At 42.5% G+C, this 24,518-nt stretch overlaps 1 protein-coding gene across 10 annotated transcripts in view; it reads left to right on the top strand.

The window, feature by feature from the left end:
- Positions 1 to 24,518, top strand: part of UNC5D (unc-5 netrin receptor D) — a 196,233-nt gene that overhangs the window by 60,367 nt on the left and 111,348 nt on the right. For 2 of the 10 annotated variants that reach the window (XM_027443555.3, XM_027443552.3), the window contains exon 1: positions 53 to 331. The exons of 6 other annotated variants lie outside the window; for them this stretch is intronic. In XM_027443555.3, the coding sequence (XP_027299356.1) occupies positions 253 to 331 (79 nt within the window). In that variant the 5' untranslated portion in view covers positions 53 to 252. Of the gene's footprint in view, positions 1 to 45; positions 332 to 24,518 lie in introns of those variants that run through there. 2 more of the 10 variants (XM_027443553.3, XM_027443554.3) reach the window with 2 other exon arrangements.

Below are 24,518 nucleotides of genomic sequence, written 5' to 3'. Positions count from 1 at the left end.
AGGGGCGGCTCATTAGGGATGCGGCCGGCGCTGGGCGGGCGGAGCGGCAGCGGCAGCGCGGAGCCGAGCGGGGCGGGCGGGGAGGCAGCGCCGAGCAGCCCCGCGTCCGAGCGGAGCGGGGTGCAGGCAAAAAAAAAATAAAAATAAATTATAAATAAATAAAAAATAAATAAATCCGGGAGGAGAGAATCGTGCCGGCTCCGCGGGACCGAGCGGGGCTTCGCCTCCCCTTGTCCTTCGCAGAGCCGCGGCATGGGGGCTGCGGGGAGGCGCTGCCCGGAGCGGCTGGCGCTGGTGCTGGGGCTGTGCAGCTGGGCGGCCGCGCTGAGAGGTAAGCGGGGACCCCCCCTAAACCCCCGGCTCGTCCTCGGGGAGCTGCCGGCAACTTTGGGACCGGGAGGGACACGGGGGGGTCCCCACTGGTTGCTCCGAGGGGCGCCAGGGGCTGGGGGCGTGTGGTGGTACCTGGGCGCCAGGTGGGGGTCGGAGGGCTGGGGGCTCTCCCCTGTGTGTGCCGCTTCAGCCCGGTGAAACGCTGAAATAATATTTTGGGGGAAGGAGGCAGAGGCTGTCGGGCACCCCACACCCATCACCACAGCATGGGGGCGAGGAGCGCTGCGCTGCCTGGGGGCCACCCGGGCCCCTTCCCGGCCAGAGACCCCTCAGCACAGCCACCGCCATCAGCCGCTTTTCCCAGGACGGAGCGAGCTCCTAACAGACTCAGTAGATCCTAAAAGATCCCTCTCGCCATCCTCATCCCTAGCCCTCTGTGGGCGTCTCTCCTGGCATCCCTGTTGTGGCCGCGCTTCCATTGCCTTCTGCGCGCCCTTTGCTGGCCTCAGTCGCCTCAGGGAGCCCCCGGCTGCCACCTGGGTGCTGGTGGCACCTTGCTGCGGGCCCGGGGTCCTCGCTGGCCCCTTGCCCACCGTGCCCCCAGCTCCAGCCCTCCGTTGGTGCAGGGGGCAGGAGGTGGTGGCCTGCTGGAGGGCCCCTGGGGCTGAAAATCGTGCTTTGCAGAACAGCGACCGAAATTGTGAGAGTGGGGTGAAGTCTAGCGTTCCTTAATTTCTTAAATACTCCCGTGAAGAAACATCCCTGATAGCAAAGGACTGTGTGTGTTTGTGTATGTGTACATTGGTGCTGTGAGGTGCTTGCTGCTTTTTGTCTCACCCATCCGGCACAACCCTGCGGCAGGTGTTGCACTGTGCCAGGTGCAGTCAGGATCGGGCCCTGTGAGCTCCCAAAATGTCCCGCTGCGAGTCTCACCTCTCGCCTTGCTGCTAAGGAGTAAGTTTCAGCCATCTAATTGAAGTCTGCTGTGCAGGGCGTTTCGAGTTCTAGACTGCAGCAGAGTTGGTTTGGGGCACCGTCACGAGGAAGAAGAGGTTTTATTTCGGGTGGGTTTGGTGGCTGTAGGCTCTCGGTTGCGTGGTGTTCCTTTGTGGCTTTGGCTGAAGCAGTTCACCTCGGTTACCAACCCACTGAGCTGTAAGCGTTTGGTTTATGAAGTTGTCTAAGAGCTGCCTCTGAAACAAATTGTATTCCGGGATTCTGCGTTGAGTGGGGTTTAAAGAAAAATGAAATGATTGCAGATAACCTTCACGCTGCATTTTAAGTCTGTTGGAATGAATATACATACGCAGCTTTGGGCTTTTATTTTACAGTAAACAGTGCGCAGACACTGTGGTAATTTGGAGATGAGAAGAAAGTCACTAATTTTTTAATCTCATTGATATGTTTGAACTAATTTTGGGTTGCACGCATCTGAATAAAGATGTCTCTAAAGCATGAGTGTTAGTATTCCTCTGCATCTTGATATTAAAGCCTAAAGCTACGTGTTACGTGGTGTTCCTAGATCTGAGTACATTTTGTTGTAAATAAGCATCGTTTAGGGATTTTCCTGTTTCTATTCCAATAGCATCTGTGCATTTACTGTACTGCTTGGTAGCCACTGCATCTTGCTGCTGATTTTATTATGATAAAATGCTCCGGCAAGCCACCTAATGGAATACAGGTAAGGCTGTGGACAACAAGCTGTTGAAGCAAGCGTCTCCTTGTTAGTTTGAAAACATTGGATTTTTTATTTGCCTCTTTTTTTTTTTTAAACATAAAAAAGGCACTCATAATATGCATCTAGAGGGCGGCGTATGTATGTAAAGCATTATTCTGGACCTAGGAACCAGGAGGACAAACCAGTTTCTGGACAGCAAGGCTCTTGGAGAAATAACGCTTGTTTTAGAAAGATAAAAACAGCCAATTCTATTGATACTGAAATAAATCTAGTGGTGAAGGCAGGACTGATAGGCAAGGTATTTGTATCCTGATTGTACCTTTTGTCTTGCATTTAATAACATCCTTGTGTAAATTAGATGAGCCTCCGTTGGTTTCATTATGAATGGGCTGGAATTTCATCTGTGTATCTAGATGCTACCCATATTTGCAAAGTACTTCATTGTCAGCGGCTTAGAGCTGTGTAAGAGCCCTCACTGATGCTTTATTTGAGGAATGTTGTTGATCTGCTGCAGCCAGCTCTGCTTCAGAGTTGACTCTGCATTAGTGGAGTAGAGGTTTTTCAGGTGTCCTGATTTCTACATCTGAAAGGAAGTGTTATTTCTGTTGTTTTATTAGATTGACTCAAGTCCTCTTTCTCTGTTCCTGATACCCTGCTGAGAGTAAAGCTGTTTGATTATTTGTAAGTGCATTCAACAGTTTACTGTCTGAAATATTTCTCACATGCCAACCCCAATTGCATATACACTGTGTCAGCAGGTTGATTTATCTGATCTTAAAGTTTTCATGTCATCAGTATCTCAGCTAGCTGTAGATTTGGCATATTAACAAGTGATATAGGACTAAAAAAAAATTAAGTAAAGACAAGAGTTCTATATCTCTTGTATGACTTTGTTCAAATCACAGTTCAGAAATATATTTTAGGACAAAGCATTCATTAAAATAAACTGCATGCCCACCTTTGAAGCATCCTTCCACTCTACTGTACGGTGTGTAAGGTCTCATGCACATTAACCTGCTAATTCTAATTTGATATTAACTTTGCAACTGCTCAGAAAATAAACTTTGTTTACATATGGGTTTGGTTTTACTCAATAGTTTCTCTCAGATCTTCACAGTGATACAAGCTTGGTTTGCTTGTGGTATAGTTTTACTTTTCGTAGGTAGAGAAACTAAGGTTTGAAAGAAGGTAATATGCTGATAGAAAGCCATAGGAAATGTGGGGGCTCAGAAGAGCAGTGTTCCAAAACTGGGTATAAAATGTGGAAGTTGTCATATTGTGGAACTGATGAAGCATCTATGCTTGCACCTGTTTTGTTTGTTTTAAGTCCTTGTGTTACGGCTTCTATTTAGTCCTGATTTTTTTTCTGCATCTCTTGATGTACTCATAGTCTGTTGTAACGTAGTTTGTGAGATAGTGCAAATATTTCTATTGAGTATGGGACTTACTTTGGACATGAATATGCTCTGATTTTTGTCTGTTATAGGACACTGATCCTTATGAGGATTGTTTTAATTTGCACTCTGAGAGTACTTGAGTATGTTACTGCTTTGCACAGGAAGGATGCGATGAATTTCTGGCATGCTACCGATCAGAATGGCATTTAGTTTGCCTTCAGTTACACAAAAAATTGAAGAGTTACATGTTCGATCCTGTCTTGGAAGTGAAGTGCACCCAGTCTCCATCGTGTGCTTCCTTTCTAATGCAGTCATCACTGTGAAATACTTCATTTTTTGAAAAATGGGATAATTCTTCCCTCTAAGGCAGTGCATTGCAGTGGTGGTTTTTCCTGGTTTATCCTCATATGCATTTGGCTTCTTCATATATGTGCTCAAGAGATGTGCAGTTCCGATCTCTTCAGACGTAGAAAATAAACCTTGAGCTCTACAAGGGTGAAATGAGCTTTCCATGCTATGAAAGAAAATGTCCATCGTCATAGAGTGAGAGGACTTTGTATCGAGGTGAATTTTGGCAGGGCAGAATAGACGCTAATGTGCTGATGATTGCACACTGAATTACAGAATGCAAACACCAACAGTCGGATATAAGCTACGATGGAAAATTACTTATGGTGCAAAGGATCCCTCAGGGCCACTTGATGTATATTTTCTCTCTTTTCAGTCCTGCTTTCTGGTGAAAGGTGGAGTCTGGGAAAAAGCAGAATTTTAACACCAGAGGCTGCTGTTTCTGTTGTTTTTAGAAGCTGCTGCTGTTGCTGTGAAGCAGATGGTCAGCTTCGTTTGTATGAAATGGAAAAAGGTTTCGTTTTCCGCTCTACTTTTAAAGAACCTTAATTGCCATGTTGTGTCACATTGCCTTACCTTATAGCACAAATATTTGTAAATATGCATTTTTTTTATACTTCATCATGTTTTTACTAGAACTCAGTAAAACACATTTTAGATATTTCATCTTGCAAGTAGGTATTGTAAGTTGCTGACACTATGTACAAGGCTTGGTAATCCCAACTTTGTAGTTTACCTTCATAATCTTGATTAATCTTTTTTCATCTACCTCCACCACCACCTCTCCTTTTGGTGGCCTTTCTTAAACACCATCCAAAACCGTTGATAATAAAGAAATGGCCATGGCAGGCTCTTGGTCACTCTGGTCCACTTAACTTGTTCCGCACTGCTTAACACCAAATACTTTATAGGAACTTCCTTGAAGGGGGTGTCAGAGGACAATTAGACTAAAACATGAAGTTCCATAATGAATGTTCTGCTTACTACTGCTGAAAGTTTTTTTTTTTGTCTATTTTTCCTCTTTCTTTTTTTTATTATTATTTTTAACAGGTTATAGATCTCAGTGAAACCCTGCTGCAGTGAGTTCACCTAGTTTCACTTAGGTTAAAGTATTTCCTTTAGGAAGCTTAGCAGGCTTTGAATTTATTCAGCAATTAGCTTGCTTTTGGATTATTGAAGAGGATGAACGTAGGGTATCAGATCAATTTGCTTATGCAGGGCATTTTGTGTGTGCTGCTGTGTCTGCATTGAGGTAGAACAATGAGAAAATAACCTGGTTGCTTAGACAAGAATATGTACGTGGAATTCCATGCACGCATTGTAAGTGTAATTTCAGTTTGTGGTTATCCTAGTCTTTGTATATTTTCCTTTATTTAAAAAAGGAAAATAAAATCATTGCCATGTCTTTGAAAAGCATATCTCATACTGTGAACGTCTTGTTGGAAACTTCTGCTTAATGCATAGTGGAAAGAGAAAAACAAGCAGTCAATGACCTGAACTTGTGGATAACAATGGCCTGAAGAGTTCACAGAAACCCCAAGCCTGTTGCTCACAAGTGAAAGGAGAAGCAGCCTGGGACTGCAGAGCTGTGAGAGAGAAGCAGTGGGAACTGGGCCAGCCCAGCGCTCACTGACCGCTGTGCTCCCAGCTGATGCGAGGTCACCATCGGATGGGAAAATGTCCTCAAGGTGGCTCCGTTCTGAAGCCTGCTCTGTCTTCTAGAGCCTGATGTTCACAGAAATAAACCATGGTGGAGGGAACAGGAGTGCCAGGCAGAGTAGAGGCAGCATCCAGTCGTGAGTGCAGCGGCCCAGCTGGCCCTGCTGTCTGCACCACCTCATTCCAGTCCCGTGGTGGTTTGCTTGGGATGTAGATGTAAACAAGCAACAATAGGAAAACTTTTAAAATTTATTCTGACTTTCATTCCTGTTGAAAACACCCCGTCTACCTGGCTGTCAAGAAACACAGGGCACCTGCTTTATGCTGAATTAAAATAATATTTAATATGCTTTGGCATCAAACTTTTGTTGTCAACTTTAACATCTTTCTGAAAACACCTACTCCTGGTTGGTTGGGGTGTTATCTGTAGAATGCTGAAAGAAAATATTTTGGATCTCGTTTGGTGTGTGTTTAACTCGCTGCACAGCAAACTGCAATGCCATGCAGGCTATTTATCTGTAGAGGGTTAAAAGAAGTGTACTGTTACTTGTCTTCTCGTTGGATGTGTTGCTTTTTTCTCAGTAGGAAATGCTTCTGTGGATCTGAAACTTTTCTTCTGTGATCATTTCTGCATGTGAAATTAAATTGCTTGAGTCCTGGCAGACAATGAACATAAAAAGAGCAAACATGGAGATTTCTTATAAATTGTGAACAGTTACTCACAAAATTGCTTCTATGCTTACACCATTCCTAATAATAAATTGCATTACAGAAAAACAAATTTGCTCTATTAATTGAATTCACCTGTCATATAAAACCAGATCTGATTTGCAGTTCAACAGATGTGTCTGCGACTTTTATGGTGACAAATGCTTCAGGTTAGCCGTGTTCTAGGCCAGATTTAAAACCGCTAAAGATCTGTGGTAAGCCATTACCCTTTGAAATATTAATTTCAACTTCCAATTCAGGAGGTATTTGCTGCTGCTGATGTATTGCAAGATATTTACTGAGTTGGGACTTTCCTCTACTTTGGCTGTAGAGAACATGGACTGTTTGCTTAGAGTAAAATAGTAATGCTGGGTAGCAGTTGGCAGCACTCTGCCTGTCAAAGCCACGTTCTGCAGATCAATAATGAATGCAGTGGACGCGCTGGAGGATGCTAGGCGGTGCGTGTATTTAACGCGTGTCACTCCTCTTTAGCACCGTGTCCTAACTGAAGGCTTCCAGATAAAGTCCTGGATGTTATGCACATCATGTAATTCTCAGAGCTAAGTAATCCCGAAAAAATATAGGCTCATTAAAAGAGCTTTCTAATTCTGAAATTTAATTGTTTTTCCTAGATAATTATGCATTTTTAAAGACTTCATGAGCTTCCCTATATGGTTCATAGGCAAATGATCAGTAATTTCCTTTTTGTAAGAGGGAAAGTAGCTGAAAAATATTTAAGGGATAAACACAGTAGTGGGAAACAAACAAAACTCCTCCTTTACCATTATAAATTACAGAAGCTTGTTAGAGTCAGTGGGTCAAACCTGTATGTCCAAAATTGAATAACTTGGAAAAACTGAGGCTAAGGTGGAGTCACATGAGGTGAGATGCTGGAGATTTGTCTTATTTTTCTGTGTACTGCGTCTGTTCCAATTTTTGTTGGGTTGGGTTTTGGAGACCTGTAATCAGCTGGAATAATGTATGATATAAGGCCCGACACATTATTTATTTCCGAGAGAAAGCAAACATCTCATCTCATTGCAGTGGGCTGTGCAGTAAATAACTTCGTGTAACAAAAAGTTTCCAGGTCTCAGCGTGAAACTAACCTTTGGAAAGGTTTTATGCATGGAACACCAGGGACTAGAACCAGCACAGAACCAGCAGTCATCTTGGAGCCGGGATTTTCATGTAGCACACAGAGGGTCTGAGCGGAAGTTTGGGTTTTGGTGAGTCTGGCTGGCAGTTGTTTCGGGGGCTGCGAAACGTTGCTGTGAGACGTTCTGCTCTCACTGCCACGTGGTGGGTTGTTGGAGGAGAAAGGAGGAGGGATTCCTCCTGCAGGAGCTCCCAGGCTGCTCCCTCGTTGGAGATCTGCCAGCCTGGCACCAAGAGCAGAAGGTTGGCGGCTACGTAACCCTACATTGTTTAACCTCATACTATAAGGAAAATGTATGTATTCATGCATTTTTCTTGTTATCAGTCCAGCTTCTTAGACGCCTTTTTTCCTAAATAGACAAAAATTCGGTAATGTTAATTTAATTTCTAGTAAACAGTGGTACCAGAAGAGGAAACGAGTTAGTCTTTTCCAGTTGTCATTGGGTAACACTGCGTAGCTCTTCTGAATAGGCAGAGGCACTCCATTAATACCAAGTTTGCCGCCGTAACAGCAAAACTCCCTCTACTCCCACTATAATACAAAAAAAATGCAGGGCTTATTTTGTGTCAAATGAGCTAACAAAATAAAAGATGAATTTGAAGTATTTAATCTGTCAGCATCAATGAATCTGAGAGGATTATCATCCCATTACCGCTAATAGATTTTTTTTCAAAGATAACTCAGCTCCTTGACTTGCCTATTTCTATGAAGATTGTTATGGATCTAATTTAGACTACGATTTAAATATTCCTGCTCTATTTTGATTGAATCTGGGAGTTAGGAATGTGTTACCTGGTTTATGTTGAGCTTGATAACTTTCCTTCAGTCACTTGAATGCAATCATTCTTGTGTCTTTAATTCTTCACAAAGATTGTGTTGTGTTTTCTGGTGTGAGTTGTACCAAACGTAACTTAACAGCACATGCTTGAGAGCTGTAATTTAACAAATTACATGCCAACCTCCCCTTGCTTCCTTCCTGAAGAATTAGTGAGAGGTCGGAATGGCAAAAATAAAACTTGGCAATACCCTTGTGATGGATATCCTCCTCCTCCTTCAAATGAGTAGCAGCATTCCTGTGGAGTTACTCTGGTACAAGGAGAAGACTGAAGATGGGGATTCTCATCTTCTGAGTCATGTAACCTTATCTAGGCCTGCCAGTGACACAAGGTTTTTTGGAGATGAATGGGTATAACTTCATTCTTTGCCTTAAAGAAGTAGAAAGGGAACAACTGTATCTTCCTTCTACCTGTCTTCCAACACTGGGGAGGAGGAAGAAGAGGACGCAGGCAGAGAAACTTCCTAATTCCCGATGGAGCCCAAGTTGTAGGATTTGACATAACTGAAATAACCCCCTCACAGAGGTCTCAATGTTCAACAATTAGAAGTTCTGCAGCAAAAGAAGACCATGGGATCATTGGTATTGGTCAAAAAATTGGTCAAAAAGCTGTCGCAAGACCTTACAGCACACGTGATGTGCCACCAAGTTGTGTGTGAGGGTTAAAAGTTTGCACGAGTTGTAGTGGGACCTTGCTGCTGCTTCCTCAGTGGGATCATCTTAACCACAGCTGGGTAAACTGGTGCTCCTGTTGCACACAGAACGTGGCAGATCCTTAGTTCTTTCAGAAGACGAACCAGAGATTGCATGTAAATGCAGGCTGCATCAACCTCGTAGAGCTGTAATCATTGCCACAATTAGCATTGCAGCGCTGTAGCTCGTGATGTCAGACTGAATTACATGGCTATCAAAATTCTGCTGTGTACTTCAAGAACTGTTTGAATTCTGTGCATAATTAAAGGATTTTCAGTCTCCAGTATTGTTTTCTCTAGTTTGCCATGTCTAAGCACCGTTTCTTACATGAACGCATTAAATACAGAAGAGGTGGCAAACATAGGAGCAAGTCCAGCAGTGATGGGATACCACTGTAGGAAGGGGAAGACTTGTAAAACTAAGAAAATAGTGGCCACCGTACTCTTGGTTCTTCACCTACTGCTTTGATATGAAGTTGTGTGTAACTACGTGATGTTTCTAGCTGGTTTTACCATTTCCAGCAGATCAGCTTCAGCCGCCAGGAACTGATTTGTGTGTTGCTGTTTGAAACACAGCTGTGCTCTTTAGCACTTCTACCCCTTGAAGATATGAAAGCACTCAAGAGATTTCATATTTTTTTCAAAGGGCAGGAGCAATGTTAGTGAAAGGGGGGGGTGTACAGAAAACTGGCTGCTCTACCCTTACGGTTACAGAAAGTGCTGTCACTGACATCCTCTATAAATGTTCTCCAGCATCTTCTGGGTGAGTGAAGGGGCAGTGTAGGCAGAAGGTGAGGGAGCTTCTTTCTGCTCACCAAACATCATTACTTGTCTGAAAACACATTGTGTGTACTATGTGCTGTTTCTTCTCCTTCCTCTTAAAGAATCGCCTCATATAAGAGAGAAAAGAAGAATAAATGTTTTGGAGCTAAATTCAGAGCCTGCTGCTGCACACTGTAGTGGTAGTTAGCCAACCTACAGCCCTTGTGAACGAAATCCTAGCCATTAAGGACTTGGCGGAACTGGTCTTGAGAGATTTTGGTGCCATCGGAATGTCAGTTATAGTTACAGTCTCCTCCGTCCTGCAGGGACAGAAGATGCACACCTCTCACAATGGGAACAAATAACAACTGCTCTGTGGTCCCGTTATATTTGGCTGCACTGCACCTGCTGCAGCATCATGCAGCCTGCACTATTCCATCATCCCAGCCTGTCACGCTTCACCTCTGAAGCACTTAAACATGAGAGAGTAGAGGAAGCTGCTTGTGGGAAATGGGACTTGGCTTGGTACTGGTTCATGTGTTTAACCCTGGCGTTCTTTGTGAGCATACACCATGCTAAAAAAAATGCTAACAGCTCATGCAAAGGTGGTTTTTAACCCATTAAAACATCTGTGTTGAAAATTATTTGTTAAAGGTAGAGAATAAAGGGAGGTTTAAGCTATTTTTCATACTGTATAGCTAGGGGGAAACTTCATCAATACAGAAGATATGATTGGGGGGAAGCGGGGGAGAGTGACCGCTTCATTTTTCAGTGCACAGTTCCTCTCACAGCTGGAGATGAAAATAAACAAAAATCCCTAGGTGTTCTTGCTTTTTGTTATTGTTGTTCTTGTGTTTGTTTAAGCCAGACAGTCACAGAATGACATGCAGCACGTCCAGACAGGACACTGGCTTGTACGCATAGGACTACACTGCCCAGCATTTTTTGTCATATCATGCAGAAAGAAAACAGAAGGGAAGCAATGACATTTAACTCAACCCCAAATGAAACATGTAGGAACCAGCTTTGGCCAAAAAATGGGGTCCCTGTGCTCTTAAGTTGGGTTCTGCTGCCATTAAATAGGGCTGATCTTTGTAGGGTACTTGGATAAAAGGCATTCCACCTGAAAGGACATCTGAAAGTTTGGAAGAGCAAAAAGCATCGCTGTTCCTAGAGCAACAGAGCGATGTTCTTTCTGATTTAGACTCCAGGGTCATGTAAGCAAGCTCTGTTTCTGTGTTGAAGGCTCTCTATTAAGACTTAGCTGGTGCTGATACATGGTAATGGCTCATGATGCCTCTCATGAGCTAGCCTGACCCTGCAGGCTACTTAAAATTCCCGTTCAGTGTCAGCTGTGATGCAATGTCTGAAAGCCATAAAGAGGGCTGCAATACTCCAGTTAATTGCCAGTACCTCTTTAATGCCCGTTGAACTCTTCAGATCCTTCCACAGTTGATTATTTTCTGCAGTTGTGATGTGAGAGAAAAGGATCACTTAATACAGGGGATTCAAATGGACGTGGAATAAATAACTTGTAAATTCTAAACAATAATCCATTACACTGGGGTCTGTCATACCTGAGGGCAGTTTGCTTCTGTTTTTATACTGTTATTTTAGCTTAGTAGTGCTAAAGTGTGTACTTGAAAATCTTTATATTGGGCTGGAGAGTATTATTTTGTTGGGAAATGAAGACACTGCTATCCTTCAAAACACTTCAACGTATATTATCTATATATTTTTTTATTTAGTGAAGCTTTGGGAAATAATTAACTATTGCAACACATGCCGTGTTCACAAGCCATGCTGAACTTCACGGAGTTCCTAGCAGCACCAATGACTTTGACATTTCCAGATATTTTCAAGGTATAGTTGACATCTGAAAACCTCCAGGTGGAAACGTTGTTTCATGATTTGTTAGCTGATCTTTTGCTTGTCTTCCGGTGATTTTCTCTTGGCTTAGGCTCAAGATTTTCTTCTTTGCTTCTGTGGGATTAAGTTGGATCTGAGTTTGAAAAGAGACAGTGGTTAGGGAACAAGAGGGAAGCAATAAAATCTATTTAAATAAAGTAGTTTCTCTTCCTAGGAACAAACAGAACTTGTTTTAAGCCCAAGCTGTTCTTCTTGCACTTCTGTTTATTTTAAATCTCCTACCACTGTGGAAGGTGGTAGGAAAAATCCTCTTCGTGGCTATTTAAAATATTTTCTCAGTGGTTTAATAACAAGAACTCATGAAATTCTGTTCGAGCATCTGATGCCACCATCCTGCAGCAGTAACACCCAGCTGCTCCTTTTGCTCCTGGTGGTGATGTGTGCCTTGGAAGAGGTGTTACAACGTGCTGTGTTGTGTGTTAGCGGAGAAGGCTCTGCTGGAATTCCTTGCCCTTGTTCAGTCTCCTTTAATTCTGAAAAAAGGGGGATAACTTAGTGCAGTATTTGAGTCATCCCCCAGCCAGCCTTGAAATACTGATGCAGAATACGTGCAGCATTACAAGCAAGTTGCTTTTGTACAAGCCATTGGTGAGCAAGCTGGGGTTTGGCCAGGGCAGCTGAGCTCTGTTGCTGCTGTTCCTAATGTCTGTGTGGTGTCTGGCTTGGTAATAGCATCGTGCCTTTGTTAAGCAGATTACAAATTGTCACCTTTGCAGCTTTTTTTTTTTTTTCTGGATTACTTCATAATATTTACTGCTATGTAGCTGTCCATAGGCAGTGCACGTGGATAGTTTTTAATGCGTTTAAAAACAAGGGTTTTTGTCTTGCTTTAGTGCATTGCCTGGAAGAACTTCCTCAAGACTGTATAGCAAGTAGGGTTGATCAAAGGATCGCAGCCTTATTTTTTTCAGTGAAAAAATTATATTGTCTACAAGTGGCTTTCCAGGAAAACAGCCCCATCTCTGGCAAGCGTTAATAGAGATCTAGCCTGTCCCACGAACAGGCTCCTGTTCAGAGTACCGAGGTGATGTGCTGCATTTATGAAAACAGATTTTAACCTCTAGGTTGTCATTAAACAATTTCTGCTGGAGATCAGCAAATCTCCAGTGGTTATTACTGTCTTAGTAACCTCTTGCACTGATTTGGCACTACAGATTTGTCAGTAACACCACAAAGTAAATTGTTTTAATAAAGAGAAGACTATGACAAGGTGACTACGAGAATGTCACTTTATCGTGTCAAGGAGCTTCAAGACCAATTCAGAAAGTTGGGCTCCTGGTAGTGCTCCTGCAGGCACACGTCACCGCGTATTTGTGCGTGGTTTTTGTGGGACTGATTGGAGCACAAGAGACCTGTCAGATTGGCAGGTAAAGGATATGCTGTTAGGGAGCTTATCTGAGTTGCTTACGTTCCCTACATTCACCTTAGTAGTCAGAGGGGATATTTCAGGAACTCTTCAGTTGCTGTATGTTGTTTCTGAGATGCTTCCAAAAAGGTTTGCTCTTCATCACTGACTTTTGAGACAAGGCATGTAATTAAAGTAATTTAATTTACAGTACAGTTACTCGCAATACGGTCTCGCTTCTCTTGATCTTCTTGTTTGTTTTTCACACGATAGACGTGCTTCTTGGTGGACAGAAATGGAAGTTGCATTGCTTAAACATAGTCAGCACCTCTCAGGTAAATTCAGGCTCTACCAAATAGCAGTTTCATAATTTGATGAAAAAAAGTGAAGTAGAAAGGACTTCACCTAGTTGTACAATGAATTTAAACTAAGGAAACCTCCAATCCTGTGTTGCAGCTGCTGGATTGTGCCACCCAACTGCACACCTAAGGAGAATCCAGCAAGGTTAGACATCGGCCTTTGAAAAGCTGGGGTGCAGCAGAAATTACCAACAAGTTGTGTTATTTGGTTATTCTGTGTAGTGTCTGCTGAAATTGTCACATTGCATTTTTAAAGCATCTTTTGACTCCCTTCCTTTTGTGTAAGATGAGTCAATAACTCCACGTTATGACTGTGCCAGTTGTAATATTCCTTCTTACAGACTGCTCATTGTGAATGTGGAAGTTAAATTTAGTGTGTCTGCTACAGTGAGAAACCCCGAGTTTATAATCAGTAGTTGCTATCCCTAACTCCGTGTCTACTTCCCATGCTTGAAGTGATAACTGAGATGCTACTGTGAGAATACACAATCTGCTTAGTCGCATAATGAAATCAGCATTTAAGCTGCAATCCCATTTAGCCTGCTCTTAAAAGCTTTCTGTCTTGTAACCTAACACTCAGAAAAGCCACATCAGAGCAGATTGAGATGTGCTGGCTGTTAGGCTTGGCCAGTGAATGAATCTTGAAACCCCCTTTATGGCTTGCCTTTCCCTTAGCAGGTAGGTATGGTCTAGGCTGAACTTTAAGAAAGTCAAATTAAATCTTTGTGCCTTGGCTCCTCCTCTGTGGGTCCCCCCAGTTTATTAGTACTGTAGGGATACAAAGAATCGATCTGATTCTGCAGTAGTTTGGAAGCTGTACATTTGTTGGGTCAATCCTAAATTCTCAAAGCAAAGCGAGCAGCAAAATGCTTATGTTTATAAACAAATGTGTGTTGTTGTCCCACTCCTAAGTGAGCGAGGAAGCTGTGGTATCGATAAAACCCTGCACATGCATGTGGTGTAGCTGTTCTCTTACCTGTTTTCTCCTTTGCACCATTCCTCCTACAGCAGATGCCCGTGAACTACTTGACCTAGCTTTCATTTCAAGCACAGCAGAAACTAAAGGGAGGGGGAAAGTTATTTCAACAGGTATTGACTTGTATTCTCTCCTTTTTTTTGTTTGTGTTTATTTTATGGAAACATTTGTGCAGTGTTTTCCACATGACATTCAGAGAGGAGGCTTAGAAGTCGGTTCCCTGGGTAGCCATTGATGGGAAAATGGAAAGCAAGTGTCAAGTAAAAGCAATAGGCACTTATTTATAGTGGAAGGAAACACTGCGCACTGCTCATCTCATCTAAAAGGGGGAAACGGGAAAAAACACTACTGTGTTCGCGTAGACCTGGACTTGTAATACAAACACGGGAGCATAAAAAAACTCAATTTCTTATAGCCTGCGAATTGCACCTCGCCTGCATCACACCTTGCCAGACAAAGAGCAGTTGCCAGCATTGTGTTGCAGTTTTGTGCCTTAGCAATGACTAACGAGCAAAGGTGCGGATTGTGAATGGTATCGCCTCCTTTCTGTCATCTTATGCTAGTTAATAACCTGGAATGTCTCATTGCACACCGGGCTCTCCTCCTCTCTCCCCCCCCCCTCCATTTATTTGCATCTTTTAAAAATGACCTTGTTATACTTTCAAAAGACAAATCCTCGCGAAGGCAGGCTGCAGTAGCTGCTGGCTTCCCCATAGGCAGAGTTCTCCAGCTTCCAATTAGTTGCAGAAGAAATCCAGCTGACAAAGAAATAAAAGATGGAATTGATATACTCAGCTGTATGTAATCAAGACATAAACAACTCCAGAACATACATCAACAGGGCCTGCAACAATGGTTGTAACTGGTTTATATTCTGCAGACAAAGGGCTCTACTTGTGGAAATGCAGGAAATGATCGCGTAGTATGGTTTTACGCGTGCCCCGCGGTGTAAATTGCTCCATGGTGTAGCGCACCCCCTCTCTTCTACGCCATGAAATCCCAGCGATGCCCTGGCTTTTGCTCAGCATTGGTAACTCAGAAAGACTGAGGCAGATGAAATATTCTTTGACATACTGCACCTCAGTTTGTGTTATTTCAGCCAGATTTTTAATTCTTTCATCTAGGTTTATAGCATGTTTGGGCTCGTTGCACGTACTAAATCTTGCACTAGTTCCAAAATATTCATTTGAGTCTGCCATGATTACCTTAAATTTGGCTGTCCATGTGCAGTGTTTCTTCCCAAAAGAGTTTTCCTGATTTTTCACCTTTATCAGAGAACTTTACAGAAAATAATTTCCAAAGGTATCATAAGGAACAATGGGTAATTTCCTATTCCTTTAATGCGTTATCAATATCTTGATGAGATTTAATTTTCTGCTGCAGTTCGGTGGGTATTTTACTGAGTCTTCCTAAATACTGTTAAGAATTCATTATGGTTTGTAAACACAGGCATGGGTTTGTACCTGTGTGTACGTATCCTTGTGTGTGCAGTGAGCTGCTCCCAGGTGCTGTGAATTTCTAGCTGAAATCCAGGCTGGTGATGAATAGACAGGTGAGAAAAAATTTTTTTGGCGAATTCTCAGCATCCAAAAGGGCACTCTGAGGCCACAGAGCCACACTTTGCTCGTCTCTGCCTCCATAACGGTTGTGTCTGGCCTGGACAGACACCTTGCAGCTGCTGGCTGTCAGGGTAAAGATACCCAGTGTGTCTTTTGTCCCCTTTGGACTTAAATTTAGCCCCAGAGACGCTATGGTCAGGTTGGATTTACTTTCTTATGTTACCAAGCATAATAACAAGGCCTCCGTGACACTCTGATAAACTAAATAGTATTTTACCCAAAATAATTCTGCACTTGAAGGCAAGCAGGATAGATGACCTAAATAGATAGATGCCTTTCACCTATGAATATCCATATCAGCCAGTTCTTTGTATCAGTCTGGCTGAGAGAGATAAAAATACAAAGCCGTGCCGGCTCTTACAAAGTTTGAGAAATTCTTAGTAACGCTAGGAGCTAATAAATTATTGCTTATCAGAAATAGGAGCGTCATGTCTCAATGCCTGCATTTTTAAAATAAACTTCAAAAGAATATCTTTGTCTTACGGATTCCCTAGTTTTTCATAAAAGGCTGAAAAATACTTTTTGGACTCTTAAACTGCTGTCTTCTCTCAAATCTGTCTTGACAACTGTTTAATGGCATTACCATCACAAACGGACTTCACCATTTGTTGGAGATGTCGGAGCAATTTTAAATGACAGTGGCGTTCGTGTAGGCTTGCTACCTAGAAAGGAGCTGGATTAAAGGCTAAACTCCTCTTGTCTGCTGTGAGCTGTGCTCCATCCATCTGGTAACTGGGAGTGTTACAGCCCCGAAGCTGAAGGGAGTCCAGTAAGGTGGGAAGGGAACAGTGCTGCAGGCCAGCAAACTGTTGGTGTGGGTACTTCAAGGTGTTAAAGTACTGCCCAGAGGAATGGGTTCAATTTCTGATCAGTGTTTTTCTGATCCGCATGATAGCTGTGCCTGCAGGACAAGCCTGGTTTCTCCTTTTCAAGCTCTTAACTTAGGTTTGTGCGTTGTTGCTTTTTTCAGCGTAAGCTTTTGGGGCAGGATTTGAGTGTTTGAGGGGGGAAAAAAGAAACGTAATTCACTAAAATGTTATTCTTGAAATGACTCCGTCTCTTGGACGCCTGCTTTAGATCTGACTTGGAGTGGGCTGTGAGTGATGCCTGTGAGGACGGGTTGGCTGCCATACGGACTGCAGGAGTGCGGGTATGAGATGCTGGGAAGGGAGCAGGTGCCCATATGCTTCGCGGGGCTGAGTGGCAGTGATCGGGTTGTGTTGCAGAGGTTTTTCTCCAAACTAGTTTCATTGTCAGATGACTGTATGAGCTTTAGGCCTGACATGTTCGAGAAAGGACAATACGTGAAAAGTTTTAGGCTCTTTTATTATCTGCCCTGATCAGATCTTTTTTATAGTACTTCTAAGAATTTTATTAAATAACCTTACATCACCAAACAGAGCTGGACCTGTCTCACTTGCTTTAAACCATTAAGAAAAATGAGAACCTGTATAACATAATGATTTTCCTCAAGCGTGTTACTTCAGAAATCTTTATGCTCAGCTCTCCTTGGCACTGAATATGCCTATGGGCTTTCCCTCTCTAACCTGTACCTATGATCCTCCAACTGCCCGTAGACTTTATTTGCCATTCCCAGGTGCCAAAGCCCTGTACAAACCGGTCGTTTAATCCTTACCTTCCTCTGCTCAATGAACGGGCAGCAGGCTGCTTGTTGGTGTTGGGGATCGGGTGCTGTGGGCTACCCGTGCATCATCACTTCTGCTGCAAACCCTGCGCTCAGGAAGGTGCTGGGAAGTCTGGCGATGCTGCGGGGAGGGCAATTGTGGGAAGTCTTACTAAGGGACTCCAGTGCACAGGACTCAGGCTACAGATTCTCTCTTTTTTTTTTTTTTTTCCCCTGGAAGCTGAAGGTAGCTTAGTGAACACGTTTGTTAATCCTTGATATCAAGGATTGTGTACCGGTAACAGCAAATTGCAGTGTACTGACACTTCTGATGTGAATTATATGCCTTTACAGGATCCAGAGTCGTGTCTCCTGACTGCCTTGTTTGTTGACACTGTGGAGAATATTTTTTCAGAAGTAAAGCTGGGTGTTTCCAGTTGCTAAAATATAGAGGAAAGCCAAATGGTCAGCTAAATGACTTTTTTTTTTTTTTTTTTTTTTTTACTAAAATGTATGCCAGTGTAATTTTGTGTGTGATGTTTGTCCTTGCCGTGGTTCTCTTTGTCTTTCTCACACTAAAACAAAGGATATTAGTTTGCCTTTCTCAAGGGAGGAGCATTGATCTACTCATGAGGAGGTCTGGCTCGCAAAGCTTGTGAAATCCAGAGGAAATCCTTTGATTGGCAGCGAGAATTGCCACAGACTTGACTTTGCATGCTGTACCCTCACCAGAGATTTGCTTTGATGCTACCTTGTTTCCTGCTAATACAGAAACAAAAGTTGCTGCATTCCCAATTACTACTTCAGCTGCTGTAAACACGGTCCCTTGGGAGGGTGCTCGCTTGGAGCTGATTTGCGTGTTTGACGGCACGTTCTGCTCCCCGTGTTAAAAATGTAGGGCAGTAGCTGTCAGAAACTGAGACCCTCTCTTCATTTTTCCTTCTCTTCTGTGGGTGGATAATTATATTTACAGGCACAAAGAAAAAATCTGCTGTCATGCAGACAATTTTCATTAATTTCGTAATAACTTAATCTGTGTCAAGAAACATAACATGGATCAAAACCTAAATGAGAATGACTTTAAATAATAAAATCGTGGCACATAGCTGAGCTTCAGTGCATTATGATTCAGACTTGGGGAGCTGTTAAAGTTTGACTGTTGTGGTGTATCTCAGAGGAACCATTTTTTTTTTAGTTTAATATGTTAAATTGCATTAAAATTAAAGTACAAAAATAGCCTCTCCTAAATTACATCTGCAGCATGTGGCTTCTCAGGCCTATTTACTTTCTTTTTTTTTTTTTTTCTAATCCTGCTAAAATTATGACTGAGAGTGTTATAAGCTTTTCTATTATACACATGGTAAAAACCAATTAGTCTTGCAGTGCTGGGCCTTGAAGCCGACTGATGTAATGTACTCGGTCATGAACAAAAGGAAATTACTGGACTCGTTTGCAGCACGCTGCTCTGGAAACCACCTCAGTATCTGCCCAGCAATGTCAGAGCTGCCCAGCGGGCCCTCCTCGTGTGCCTGGGGAACTGGAAACCACCAACACTGGTGAATTGGTGGCATTGGCTTGAATGAGACAGGAGCACGGTGAGCATCTCTGAGAAAAAGGGCTCTCGTCAAAGCTGGGGGGCGTCCAAACACAGTGCAACCCAAAGCTCGCCAGGGCAGGCAGCGAGTCTGAAGAAATGCTGAGTGAGGGTTAAAAAGAGCAGGTCATGGATTATAAATTACAGTCTGGATGTAGCACAGAAAACGGCAAATCAGCTATTGAGTGTATACATTAAAAAATAAATCCCTGCCTGCTTAAGGGAACGTCTATTTATGGAAAGAGCCTCTTGCAACAGTGCGTGCGTTGTGTTAAGCCTCTTTTATTACACCTTTTTCTTGGGTGGATATTCCTGGATATTCCTTTTTTTAAATCCCCAGCTCACTGCTGAAGGGCATTGGCTTCATACAGTGTTCGGTACTGGCAAGTAGAAGGGCTCAGCATGGGATGTCAGGGTTCAAAACCAAAATTCTGCCACTGGTGAATGGTTACGGGTCACCCCTGGACCACGAACAGTGGAAGAGTGAGAGCACTTGGCCTCAGCAGTGAATTACAGAAGCATTTGCTGAAAGAGCTTTCTTCTGCTGTTTTCCATTTAAAAAATGATTTAATTGTAGGCGAATTAAGGTGTGTGTGTTTTTTTTAGATGGATTACTGCCATCGATGAATTTCGTAAACCATGACCCCTACTCTGCAACCTCCTCTCAGAGGCTTGCAAAAATATCCAAGCTGCTTAACCACGATGACATAATTGTCAAATATGAAATTGTGCTTTGACTGCCTGTAGCACTTGCTGTCACTTGAAAATGTCAGAAGCTACCAGTCTGGGCTATGCAGGCATTTAAATATCTGTCCATAGTATGTTCTTTGCTTGATCAAAAACTTCAGTCATCAGTGAGTGCTGTCTGATGTCTAGGGATCATTTTAGGTGTTGTTAAGCATCCCCCAAACCTCTGAATCGTTGCATGGAATTGGTTCAGTTTTTACCATTACAAACAGTTTTTACCATTACAGATCGGAGACGCATTGCTGCCACATTACCAGTGCTTAGAAATAAATTGAAAGGTTTTAGTGTCCTCACCACGTCCCTTTCAAACCTCCAGAGCAACTTCTTCGCTTTGCAAGTTCCAGCCAAGAATTTTCTTCTAGCGAGGTGCAGGGCAGGAAAAGGAGTGCCAAAGGTAATGTGCACATTGAATGATTGGAGAGGCTGCTTTGTGTTCTGCAGAGGAGAAAAACAAAACACAAATTTCTTCTTAGAATATTAGGTTTTCCTCTGTAAATATTTTTTGTGAGCCATGAGACCTTTATCTCTGCGTAGCTTGGTGCTGTGCCACTTCTCTCTTGACAGTTGCACTTCTGGGAGTCCATCTGCTTGAGGAAGATTTTAGTGGTTCAGGACAACTACAGTATTTTGAATGTAGTAGCAGTAAATTTATATAAGCTAATGCTGAAGAGGCCTTTCTGAAAGTTCATGTTTTGGCAAGTAGCCAAAAATGATCTCGAGCACCCCTCTGCTGCCCTCTGCCTACACCTTGCAGTGCAGTGAATGCTTCCCCGTTTCTGGACACCTTGCTGTTTCATTCCCTAAACTAAAGCTGAGCCCCGAAGCAAACTGGTAGGAGGGGGGGAAATGGCAATAAGGGAGGTTAGCATGCGCTGCTGGAAGCAATAAATCCAGAAGAAGGCAATCTCTTTCATCTCTGGCAGTCCTGTGCCTACGTTTTGTCTTTAGGAGCTTGCCCTTCCAAGCCTGCTAACATCCCCAGGTGCTAAAATATGTGCTATAGCTCTGTCTGGGATGCCGTAAGAAAGCGTGTATGCCAGTTCCAAATTTGTGAAAACAAGTCTGTTGACAGCTGTGCTGTTCAATTCTGTCTCTCAAAAATATATTTTCAGAGCACTGCTCTTTCCTCCTGAAAGCAGAAATGCTGATGTGAGACAAAAGAGCTGTAAATGGCAGGTTAAGAAATACCTGAGCCCCTGTCTGGGCTCTGACAGTCTTCATAATCTACCCAAGTGAAAAGGAGTTGCTATACTTAGCAGCACCTTATTTTTTTTCTTTTCTTTTTTATTCCTTCCCTCTCCTGTTCCCCCAATCGAGTTCTTGTTTTAGTTGATGTAGGAGTTTTTCTAAGTAGGTTTTCCTTATTCTGGTATTTTTATCTAGATATGAGAGTGGTTTCCCTCCTGGCTAGGGGAGGGACATTCTTGGCTCAGCAGCTTTTAATATCTCTGTTAAGTTTGAGTTACTGAAAGTGAAAAAGTGCTGCTCTGCTGGTGTGATTTCACGTAGTGCAGCACTTTCAGGTGCTCCACGCCACATTGCACACAGTGAGTGTGTGGACACCTATTTTTCTCTGCAGAAAAGAGGTGTCCACACACTTCCCTTTTTTAGTAACATGCTTTCTCCTTTTAGTAACATGCCACCTTTCTCCTTTTAGTAGCACACACACGGCATTTTCAGATAATCCTTAAAAATCATCTTTGCAGTAAGGCTACTTTACAGCGTAGCTTTGATTTATAGACGTAGGAAGAGGAATTGTCACTTGGTTCAAACATTGGACTGAAAAGCTGGAGATTTGGATCTGCCTTTGTAGATTTTGACGAAGACCTTAAGCAAGAAGCTTTCCTGTTCTGTGACTCAATTAATCTAAAATAGGTAAATCTTCCTGGCGTGTGCTGTTACTCAACTCAGTGACAAATCTGACTTCAAAAGCAGCACGGCAGTGAGTTGGGTGTAAAGCTGCTTGTTGCCAAAGGTTTTGTTTAAATTAGTGTTCAGTTAAAGTGTTTTATAGATGATGACAATGGCCGTGTTTTTGCAAGCTCTTGCAAGCGCACCTAACGTTGTTTTTCACTCTATTTAAGCTTAAGCTCTGGGAAGCTGTCCTGAAGAATGCGTATGGTCAGCTCAGGACAGCTGTGGCAGCAAAAGGCTCAGAAAGCTGCAAGTTTGGCAATCCATGGCCATCGTTTTAAAGAATATTTGTCTGCAATATCAATTATTTATGATATCAGCAATAATAATCCTCATCATCTGGGCTATTTGATGTAGCATAGTAGGATCAGAGGGGAAAAAAATCGTACTCATTCTGCCTTGCTGTGGCTGTTCTGTTTAGAACAACATTGGGGGCTGTTTCCAGGCCGTACTTAGGCAAGCGGCTGTCGTGAATTCTGCTTTAGGAACAGCTGGCTTTCCTGAAAAGAAGCCGGAGAACTCCAGAGCTATTTTTAAGTATCAATGTAATAAACGTTAGCTTGGGTGAAAACCCCTCTTAGCTAAAGCTGCTTCTCTTTCATGTGGGAGAATACATTATATTATCTCTCATTGTGCATTTCTAAGGAAAAGAGTAAGTACGGTTGCAACCTTTGGTGGAGACACGGTAATTGAAAGTATCTCAACGTGGCACAGAACTTGGCAAGCTTGCCTGAAATTGTTCGGAAGGAACCTGGAGGCTTTTAACGCTGGCTGGATGCAAACGACAGCCCCGTCGCTCGCACAGCAGCCACTGGGCGCAGAGATGCTGCCCAGGATTACGGCGTTTATCGCTTCAGCGGTAGCTAAAGCGCTATAATTCCATTAAGATCTAATCTGAAATTGTTTTTCAAGCTCTGTGCATTGTGTTGGAAAAAACGCAAATGAATGATACGTCTAGATTTCTAACCTGTGTTTTGAAGACTTGAAATATGCTTGGGAGGAAGGATCGTTCCAGCGTTTTGATGACCATATAGTGATAGTGCTTGAGGCTCTAATATAAAAGCCTATGAAATTGAACTTGATGTGAACCATGACAGGCCTGTTTAATGTGCTGATGCTTGAGCTTTCTAGTTTTTTCCTTCACTCTATTATACAGAATGGGGATAAAGTGATAAGTGTGCTTAAAAATTATTGCATAAGTACAGCACGCTGTCATACAATAAAGCATTTACCCTGGGGGGACCAGAATGTAGGTTGCTGTGTGTTGTTCTGTCACTTGCAAGTGCCTGCTTTTTGCAGCTGCAGTTTTCTTGAAGTATTTCTTTTCTTTCTTTCTCTCTCAAGCTTGCTGTTCAAAATAGCGTTACATCATGAGCTGCAAGGGGGAAGATAAACACAACGCTGAATTTAAAATAATCATTGTCCTTAAAGAAGATTAAAAGTTAGGCTGAGTATTTAGAAATTGAGCGTTTATACATACCTTTCATTTTATCTGTAGGATGAACCAATTACTCAATCCAATATCAAATGATGAAGTTGGCTCCAGGCTAGAGTAGTGGGGACTGGACCTGGCAATGGCTGCTCTTGAGATTTTACGTCTGTATCTGTCTCTGTTTTCTTGTCATTATTCTCAGAAGACATTCAGCATGTACAAATCTCATTAATCTCTTAAATTATTATTTATTTAAAACAATTTAAATTATAGTTAAAAGCTTGCAATTTAAATCTTAGTAATCTTAAAAGTAAGCTGCATGAAACATTGATACAAGTTCCGAATCCATCAGTGCTAATCAAAGGTTGGATTTTAGAGCTCTGTTAACTGACGGTGATATTAAAAACAAACCAAACCAACCCCCCCACACACAGTTGAAGCATTAAGATTTCACGCCATTATGAAATGCAGGAGGATACAACACTGTCAGTAAGGGTTTGCATGAAGCCTAGAAACAAAGTCCTTGACTTAACATCTTTGAAGCACAAAACATCTTTAATATTGAAGGATCAAAAAGGAAAAAATTGCAGAGTGTGTGGAAAAGAATTTGCTGATGAAAATGTATCTCATCGAAGGTTTGCATTTTTAATCTTGTGTGGATTTAGATGCAGCATCCTCTGTACATTTCACAGTCTCAGTATGAGCTCGGATGATGTAGCGTGAGTGGGATGGATAGGTAGGGAATGGCAGAAATGATCCCGGGATCTAATCTATTTTTGCTAGAAATAACGTCTTTGCAGTGTGCTCTGTTTTGAAGGAACATTCACATCCAGTACTTGTTACTGTAATTTTAGGTATTTCATTATGCTCTGTTCTTCCAACTGGCCTTTCATAGTTTTTGCATATTTGCCATGAGATGAGTGACAGCTCCCTGTTGGTCTGCTTATTAAAACATGACCTTCGGTACGGTGTGCAAGATCAAGTGAGTAATGAATTGGATTCTCAGCATCTGTAATTTCTCACTGTTTTGCTAAAATTGATGAAGTTGCATGGGCTTGTACCACCAAAGGCTGTGACCTCCATTGGCTAATACACGAATAATTAAAAAGTAGGGTTTAGGACACCTACGTTTTCCTCTGGCTTCTTTAGTCTGCTTTTTTGCTTCCTTTGGTTAAGTCTTCTGATATTTATTCAGAAGTAGGATTTTTTTTTCCCTGTTGCAGGTGGATTTTGAGAAGGTAAAATGAGAGGTAATGGAATCAATAAATGCATCACTGTAAGTGATTTTGAATAAGACAAGTGCTGTCAGCCAGGTTTTTTCAAGATCTATTAAGCATCCAGCAGCTCCTGTTAAGAACAAATGAGAGCTTGTGAGCACACTTAAAAGTTTGACCCATCCTGCTTCAGATAA

Source organism: Anas platyrhynchos, chromosome 23, assembly GCF_047663525.1.
Source record: "Anas platyrhynchos isolate ZD024472 breed Pekin duck chromosome 23, IASCAAS_PekinDuck_T2T, whole genome shotgun sequence".
Taxonomy (NCBI): Eukaryota; Metazoa; Chordata; class Aves; order Anseriformes; family Anatidae; genus Anas; species Anas platyrhynchos.
This window is presented reverse-complemented; position numbering and strand designations above follow the sequence as displayed.